This window comes from Triturus cristatus, chromosome 3_1 (assembly GCF_964204655.1).
Source record: "Triturus cristatus chromosome 3_1, aTriCri1.1, whole genome shotgun sequence".
Lineage (NCBI taxonomy): Eukaryota > Metazoa > Chordata > Amphibia > Caudata > Salamandridae > Triturus > Triturus cristatus.
In genome coordinates this window covers 645494751-645504013 of record NC_140583.1, presented here as the reverse complement: position 1 = coordinate 645504013, position 9263 = coordinate 645494751, and the positions used below count along the sequence as shown (strand labels likewise).

Below are 9263 nucleotides of genomic sequence, written 5' to 3'. Positions count from 1 at the left end.
AAGCTGCAATGTTCCGGAATGGGTACCCCAGGACATTGCTGGAGCGGCCCTGGGGGGTGGAGGTCCCCAGGGCCATTTACATCTCCACAAAGGGGGCTGCGCTGTCCCCCTCCAACAATATTTAAGTCCCGGGGAGGTGGTGGTCCCCAGGACTGTGTGGGGAGGGGAGCTGGAGCCCCCCCACGCATCTTTACGAATTTAGCGCAGGGGCTGCGTGGCCCCTCCGCATATAAGATAATTAGCCCCGTGGAGGTGGCAGTCTTCGGGGCTGCTTGGGGGGGGCAGGAGACCCCCCACGCATTTCTTTTCAGAAAAAAGCCTTGGGGAGGAGGTGGTCCCTGGGACTGCGGGTGGGGCACCTTGCCCCCCGCATTCAATCTATAAGCCCCGGTGTAGGTCCCTGGGGCATGCGGGCTCCAGCATCTCATTTTTTAATTGCCCCTGGTACCTGGCCCACTTTGGGGCTTAAAGGAAACAAAGTGCGGGCTCAGGCTTGACCAATCTTGTCAACAAAACTATGACAACTTGCGATATGTTTGAAATATCGATTTTTTGTTTTTGGGTTTAATTTTGTAAAAACAAATTTAGACAGCAGAGTAGTCACTTTTTTCAAAATGTCTTTATTAATACAGAATACAGTAACAGTGCCCAGTAGTGTGTGCTCGAATAAGTTCTACATCGAGTTACGCAAGAGCACGCAGTCATGCTGCAACAAGCATAAGTTTTTTTTTTTAACACAGATCAAGGCAGGCAGGTGCTCACAGTTGCTGTATATGAGCCATGTTGCTTGTTGTGCAGACAGTTCATACCTACACGCACATAAACACTGCAAATAAAGAGAATGTTGCATAACCCAGGTGCACGATTGCCACAAGCAGCCTGGGTGGCGAGAGGTGGAGAAGGACGGGAGCAGGAGGGGACAGAAAATATAATGACTCATCTATGCATATGGGGAAACTGTCAAGTTATCACTCAAGGATGTTGATCTGTCCACCAAGACCATCATTGTTTGTGTGTTGTCACACCAGAGGGACAGAAGTAGGCATGAACCTCTTCCAATACCTTATCCACCGTTTTGGTCTCTTTTACTGAGCGGTCAGTCCCATAGCATGTAACTAAAATTGTGAAAAACTTTCCAACCTCTGAAATTTCCATTGCTTTTTCACTGAAGACCAGTGATGAAGCACTATACATCAAAGATAGCCAGAGCTAAGTGAGTCCTTAGGAAGCCACATGTGTTTTTTTTTTACTGTACAGGAGATAGCAAGTTTCATCTTCAAGTGCCCTAGAACTCCTCAGGGGAAGATGTCTGGAAAGTCTATTTGAGAAATAATGGGGAAGGAGATTAAGTTCTTGTGCTGACCCACAGTCCCATTGTATTTGCTGGTGCCTAAGTGATTATTGTCATTTCCCTTATTGCAAACATGTCCTTTAGAAGTAGCAGCTAGATGGATGGTAGGGTGTGCATATTGGAATGAAGACTGGGAAATTCGGGTCACTGGTTGCATTTTCTTCACATTCAAGAATAAAATGGCCACGCAAGTGCAGGTCAGCACACTGATCCTTGCAGTCAAACAGTATTTAAACCTTTGTGTTTGTAGACAGTTGTTTTGTCTCACTTCCTTCTTTTGTTTAAGACCACAACAACACCAAGAGCCAGCCAATTAAGATTGCTGTAAAAAGATCTGGTCAGACACACCGAAGAAGACGATGGCTATAGGATGTTGCCTGCTACCAGGGTCGCAGGTTGTGAACACGGGTTCAAAGTACTTTACATGTGTAACAATACGTTTGTAGCATGAATGGCAGTAAATATGTATGGTCTGCATACTACTGCCATCTATTGTTCAGCTTGGACATTGCAACTTGGTTTACGTTAGAATATTTCTGCATCACAAGACGATTCCTCCCAATAGTCCATCATGTACGAGCACACAGGCTCCATGTCAGATTCTTTTCTTCCCCATCGGGCTCGGGCCTTTTGAGCATGAGCTCCGATACCACCGCGTTCACGCTGCCTTTTCTGACCTAGGCCATTGACACCTGTGATTTGGACTACCGGTGAACTTTAATGCTTCCTCAGTGATCAAAGTACGCGTAGAGGAGGATGCGGAACATACACACTTCCAATTCTGCTCAAGTTGCAACACTAAATACCCATGGTTGGAACAGCGGATGTCTGCAACCTTTGTGTCTCCCTTGACCAGGACAACACCGCCTTCTGTTGCTAGAGACCCATAGGTACCGGAGGCAGAGATGCCGGGCACATCATAAGATGCAGCGGCGAGCCTCGCCCAAGACACCCGACATGTTTGGGAAGCAAAATCCTCTCAAGGCTGAACAAGAAGTAGGCACCTTGGACCTTTCAGCAGTGCAGAGCATGCCCAAGTCTTTAAGCCGATCCTTCAATGCCTTTGATGAGCTCAATCCAGCAGAGGTTCCAACCCTGAAACATTCTGGCCTTTGGGAACACGCCCAGGTCTGAAGCTCCAAAGCCCAAAATTCAGGTAAAAAAGCCTTGTTCACAAAAGCATGACCAGGCCAAGCCATAAAAGACAACGGGGCATATCATCAAGGCGATGCTATGAAATTATCGCCGCTTTTGCGTCCGTTTTCAGGCGAAAAGCGGCGATCATTTCATTGCCTTATCAGCAAAGACACGCTATCGTGTGTTTTGCTGACTTAGCTCCCGTCACAACAACGCCCAGCTTTGCATCGCTAATGAGATGCAAAGTGGGCGTTCCTTCCCAAAATAACTGGAGAAATGTTGCTAACCAACATTTCTCCAGTTATCAAGGGGCACGCTAACAAGCATGCTTTTAGTTTGACTTAGCCATGATATCCAATGGAAGGTGGATATCATGGCTGAGTCTGCCCTGCCCTATCAGCAAGCTATCGCCAAACGTTGTGCGATTATCGCTGGATTTCCAGCGATCATCGCACATTTGTCAGCTTTTGCCTGGAATTTTATCGCTTTTGAGATCAGCATTGCTGATAGTACGTTATCAAAGCATTAGAAACCAGCGATAGCCGGCGATAATTATCCTAGCGCAAAGTGCGCTTTGCGATAATTATCGCCGGTTGTTGCTGATATGCCCCAACATTCTTCGGGTCCAGCTCCAACACCTGGTGCTGTTTGACCTCAAGATGAAACCTCAGCACCTGTCTCACTGCTGCCCAAAGGCGTCGAGCCATGTCTGCAGGCAACTTTGCATCTACCCTGGGGCGTCTAATGTCCTCCCACTGAGCTGAAATTTATACGTAAAGCTGCTGCCAAACTGACACTGAAACTGCTTTCAACCATGAGGTCGGACACTACTGAGGCCCTGATCCTCCTACATCTGCCCGAGGTCCACTGTGCCAAGCAGAAGACTCTCTTCATGCATCCAGGAGATTGGCAAAATCATCACCAAGGAGCTTCCAGGCAAGCATTCACATATGCCTTCAGGTACCCCAAGAAGAGCAAGATCACTTTTGGTGAGGGGCCACCTTTGTGGCTTCCGAGGGACCCAGACCTCCCCACCCCCGCCTCCTACTCCACAGCACTCTCCTACACTATCACCACTTCCACTGCTCCCACAGCTTTCCACCCCCACCTCCTTCCCCTGCCACCATCTCCTTATGATTTGGACAGGTCTGTTTACAATTTATCCGACCCAGGTACCCTTATTACCTGCTAGACCACCATGATGGCCCTCTAGCACGGAGGTGGATCCCTTGGAGGACTATGATATAGACTACTACCCAGCCAAACCGTCGCCCTCTGACAACACCGATGCCTACCGTGTGGTCATTCTGAGTTCTGGCAAGCACCATAAACTGGACATGCTCGCCCTTCAAGATGAGGACGACTTCCTTGTGTAGTCCTTCCCAGAGACTGAAAGGGCAGTTAAATTACTTCCCATGCTGAAGGACATCTTGAAGACTGCTCCGGGCAACTTCAAGGAGTAGGTTAAGGTTGTCAAGCCTAGAATGAACAAAAAATAAAAGGGCTTACCCTCTGACCTGCTCTGCATTCACGGTCAGGTTCCCTTGGACTCCCCTGCAACAGAGCATGGAAATTGCTTCATCACAGGCAATAGGGAATGCCTCCCGCCAGAAAAGGCGAGCAAGTATATCGATGAACCTGGCAAGTGTGTGGCAGTGAGCTCTGCCACCTACTAGCGCATCACCAGTTCTATGGGCTTCCTGTCCCAAAATGATAATCATTCAGAGAAGATGAAGGAGCAGGTCAAGACCTTCCCCAAATGGCATCAACACAAATATCCTCCTGGGGTGCCTCGCTTCTCTGGGTCAGGCCAGAGGTGCAGCAGCACCTCCTCAGCCTCCTATTTAATGGAGATAATCTTTTTGGCACTCACATGTATGAGATGCAAGAGAACATGAAGAAGGACACCAAGACAGCTACGTCTATGGATGCTCTCCAGGCCACTTCTCCGAAGATGTGTTTTGGGCACAACAGTTCCAAGGCTGAGCTAAGAACGCTCTACCTAGTTGGGTACAAGGTTATCGGTGCTAAAAGGCAAAGGCTACACCAGGGGTGGTTACAGGGGCAACAACTGGGACAAAAGTAGAGACAGCTCCAGCAGGGGCTCTTTCACTTCCAAGCAATGACTTGCAGTTGGTTCCCCTGATCACATACTTGTCAGAAGGGAGACTTTATTTCCTCATTGGGAGGGGACCACCTATGATCAGTGGACCCTAGCAGTGGCACAAGGCTACCCCCCTGTGTTCCACAGCACAGTTCTCCCAACATCCCACATCTCTGCAGTGGCCGAGACACTATGGCTCCAAAGGAGTTTACAAAGTTCCTAGCTGTGGTGGCCACACACCTGTGCAGAAACGCCATCCACATTTTTCTGTACCTGCTGATCAAGACCCACAGCAAACTACAATGCCTAATATACACTCAGATGGCGGTTTGCCGACTCCACAAGCTAGATGTCACCATCAATGTCAAAAAGTCCTAACTTCGTCCTCAAAAAATCTAGCCCTTCCGAGACTCCATCGTAAATGGTGTTATGAGGAAAACCCCTCAACGAGCAGACAGTGATGGCATTCTAACAGCTACTGCCTCATTTTCACATAGAGCGCCCCCCTTTCGTTAAGAACTGTTACAGAACTATATAGGATGATGGCTTCATGCATTGCAATAGTGCCGATTGCCAGACTGCAAATGTACCCTTGTAAGGAGTGCTTTGTGAAGCACTGGTCACAAACGGAGGGTCATTTGGAGGATCTAGTGCTGCTAAAGGCTGATGTTATGTGCTCTGCAATAGTAGAAATGCAGCTACCTGTTGCTCAGCAGACCATACCCTGAGCCTCTTCTTCAGCTGACCCTTACCTCTCATGCTTCATTGATGGAGTGGGTGATGCACCTCAGTCACGTCACCATCCAAGTTGTCTGGACTCCCCAGCACCGGCTGCCCAGCATACACCTCCTCACACTAACACTTCGCTACAGTTGTAGTGCATATGGAAAATAAGAAATATTCTCCCCTCTTCAAAATCCCTCCGTAAATACTTTCAGGAGGTGCACAAATAGTGATTCCTCCTGGACTCCTCCTGCACCCATGCAGAATGCCAACATAGTCATCATCTGGTCCACTCTTTAAACCCCTACACTTCTGTAACTGAGTTTTTGTCACAGAAGATTGTTTTTCTATTAGCAATAAAATCTCTCAGGTGTTAAATGAGATTCAAGCCCTGACAAACCACGACTCTTTAATTCAGGTCCATAAAGATAGAGTGGTTCTCAGGACCAACGACAAATTCCTGTCCAAGATAGTCTCAACTTCCCACATCGGTCGGACCATTGTGCTGCCTGTCTTCTTTCCTCAATTAGCGAAAAGGGCCTTACACTCTAGACTTTAAAAGGATGAATATGTAATATATAGACAGGACCAAACCCTTTTGTGAAACAAATCAACTCTTTATGGTGTTTTCCAAACCCTACAAGAGACACCCAATCTTTAAATCTAGTATTGCAAGATGGATTGTTAACTGCTAAAGCAAAGCACACACTTCCTGTTACCCCAGGTGCGCTTCACATGCAAAAAGGGTAACACAATGGCTTTCCTTAGAACTATCCTATTAGCAGAGCAGACATCTGCAAAGGTGCTACCTGGTCAACACCACATACATTTACCGAACACTACTGTGTGGCTATTCTAGCCTGCCATAACAACAATGAAGAAACCTAGGGTCAAAACACACGATAAAGCAAGTGGAGCACTTTCTCATTAATAATAAATCCCATCAGCCACCAAAATAGCAGCCCACATCATTTGGGATTAGATAGCCCTTACTGAGCCCTCCATAGATCAGGGTCACAGGCTGAACGGGCAAACAAAACCTCTCTATCCATCTAAGATGTGGTGTCTGCCCTAGTTCTTAATGTAGCTATCTTGTGTATTAATGGTGCTGATGGAAGCAGTGCAAGTGAAAAATGAAAAGTGAAAAAGTTAAAATCATCTACTGGGACAGAAAAAGTGCTTTAATAGTATCTGTCCGAGTGACAAAATTAAAACCAGTGTAGAAGCAGTTTTAACAAAATAACTGCTCAAGTCCAACAAAGGGGGTCTACATGTTTCAGCCTAGAGATTAAATGATAATCAGGCTTTCGTCAGGACCTTAGGGAACTTATGCTACTGCTGTGTATGTCAGTGTGATCCAAAAAGTAAAACACACCAGTGAAATAAATTATACGACCTACTGAAAATAAGGATTTCTCAAACACTCCCCTTGAATTTCTCAGGAGTATTCTTTCGAATCCTAAAGAGAGAGAACAAGCATTTACAATGCAATGGTCTCGGCATTGTTAAAGTTAGAGCTATTGGCATTGCTCATGACATTATTTTATTATTCAGATGCAATAACATACAGCTTTCAAAAAGCACCATGAATTGCACTGCAGGAAAGCTTATCTGCCCCTAAGATTGTGTGCAATTTCATCATAAGGAACAGAGATGGCTAGCACGTACCCAACAGGGTCCCAAAACCTTCATTGGCTTCTCTCTCACAACACAGTGTCCCCTAACGCCGAATAAGCTGCCGTTTCTATAAAATGCCACCTTTTGGGGTTCCAAAATCATATCTTCGTTTTTAGCTGGTACTTCCTCACTGGCATGCTCAGCAAAGCATGAGATATTGTCTTCCAGGTCTGTCCACAATGTAAGAGAAGCTTCTGCCTACTGACTGCTCCTTCTTTCGAGATGAGACACTAAAGCTCATTTAGCCTCTGCGCGCACAATTCACAATGGAACTCTTATGTGGCCCATGTCTTTCATACAAGACCTGAACAATAATACAGACCAATCTATGAATCCCTTTTTACTACACAAACATGCGGATAAATAAACAGTAAATGCAAAGACACTAGATTTATAGAGACAGTCAAGCGTGACTCCTTGTAGTCACACGCCCCTGTGCTACGGGTACTCGAAAAGAGGTGAAATCAGCTGACCACAGGTTACTAGTCTAGATCGTACGGAGAAATAACGCGATCGTCCCTCCTTTGACCTCGGAGTACCTATAGTACCCAATTCCAGAGGCTTTGATTTACCTCTTGCTACTTGTTTTGGCGCTCCTTTTTTGGTCCGCGCCAGGGCTAGTCCTCTGTGGCTCACTACTTACCCTGTCCAGCCCCAGCACTCCTTCCGTGTCCACCCAGTGCCTTTTACATCCGACTTCAGTTGCCATCATCACTTAGCTTCTCAGAACCGCTCATTCTCACCCCCAAACTAATTTCTTACTACTCATGATCAACACTACTCCCAATTAGCTTCAGTGCATTTGCTTGACCCACCTTCAACCATTCCCCAATCTGTGTCCCAGTATGTGAACTTCTGTTCTCCCTAATCGGACTTCCAGTACTCTTTCCTGTACCTCTCTAACACCCCTAGTCCTATTTCAAAACCTCAACCTAATATCCAGCCTTAAGGAACGTTCTCCCTTAGTACTTTCTGGCAGAAGGCCCGAGTACCACCTTCGAGTTCCACGCGTTCTGTCTAATCTATATACTATTCTCGACCTTATAATGAACATCGTCTTGGTGTCTATACAGATCTTTTGCCCTTCGTAGTGTTCTCCTCACCTTTATTAGGACTTTTCACCTGCATAAATTATATCTCCCATCAGCTTCCTTCTTTGTTTAACCTCAGTACCACGAGCCCCCTAACTTGCCACCCGCCTCATCAGTAACCATGGTCTCTTCTTTGCATCACCCAGACTCTCTCCGGCCACAAACTCCAAAGTCAGCCAGAACAGCCATCCATCTTTCTATAGTCGACAAACTGAATACCATTAGGCAGACTAATAACACATCCAGGGAACTTATAGATGACACAGGTGTGGTATAAGACCTACTCAGAGCAACGACATGTCCTCTCCAAATACCCTCTCTAAGCCAAAGTACCTCTCCCATCTTGTTCTGGCCTCCTGCTCCTCCCGGACCCGGATGCGCTCCTGCATCTCCTGCAAGGAAGGAGACCACTCGTGCTCCTCTTCTTGCAGTTCCTTGAGCTGAAGCGGGCTCGGCCATAGTACTTCAGGCCGCACCCCTGATACATCTCCATGATGTCCATACAATCGTGCTTTGAAGCGCGGACCTGTTCTCCAGGGGCACTCCGGATCCTCAGGGGGTACTCCGCCGAGAGCATGGCGCCTGGGCTGAGCGTGGTACCCGGCAGCACCAGACGGGAAAAGGGCTGGAAAATTGCGAAAGCACCGGTTGAAGGACACGAGCGCCGCCATTTTGAAAAGGGCGGAAGTAGCAACACCTCCATGTTACAGTGGGAAAAGGACGACTGATCCCATCTAATGGTTCCGTCATTGGTAGAGCGGCCATCTGAAAGTGGGTGGAAGTAACAGTGAGGAGACGTAGTTTTACGGGTTAGATATTTTAAGTTGTAAAACCCTATCTCCAATGTTAGCTTTTTTGTTTTACTGCTTTTGGGTTGCGCAGCACCGACAGTCCGCAACACCTGTGGGGGTCGACACCTGAGGGGGTGTGTATGCCAACACTTGGTAGCAAACAAATATCTTAAGACTGAAAGAGGTTAAACTATTAGCTACTGGCCCGGGTTGGAAATTGAGCTATTTTAGTGACCGAAAGAAGTCTGCAAAAATTGAAAAATAGTAAATGTATTCGTAAGGCAGTCTTAGAAGAATAAACGAAGAGCCAGTATGTGAAAGTTGTTGTCGTGTCTTTAGAGATCACTCGTGCCACGTATATGTTCCTGGAGATTTATTTGATCAGAGAT

At 46.9% G+C, this 9263-nt stretch overlaps 1 protein-coding gene across 1 annotated transcript; it reads right to left on the bottom strand.

Annotated features, from left to right (window-relative positions):
• Positions 1–8367: 8367 nt before the first annotated feature.
• Positions 8368–8754, bottom strand: LOC146860713 (large ribosomal subunit protein mL64-like). Its single transcript, XM_085646166.1, has one exon. The coding sequence runs from the start codon at positions 8752–8754 to the stop codon at positions 8368–8370; it is 387 nt and encodes a 128-aa protein (XP_085502292.1).
• Between the last annotated feature and the right edge of the window lie 509 nt (positions 8755–9263).

Excerpts from the sequence above, each read along its gene's own strand:
- LOC146860713 (XM_085646166.1), bottom strand. The coding sequence starts at position 8,754 with ATGGCGGCGCTCGTGTCCTTCAACCGGTGCTTTCGCAATTTTCCAGCC.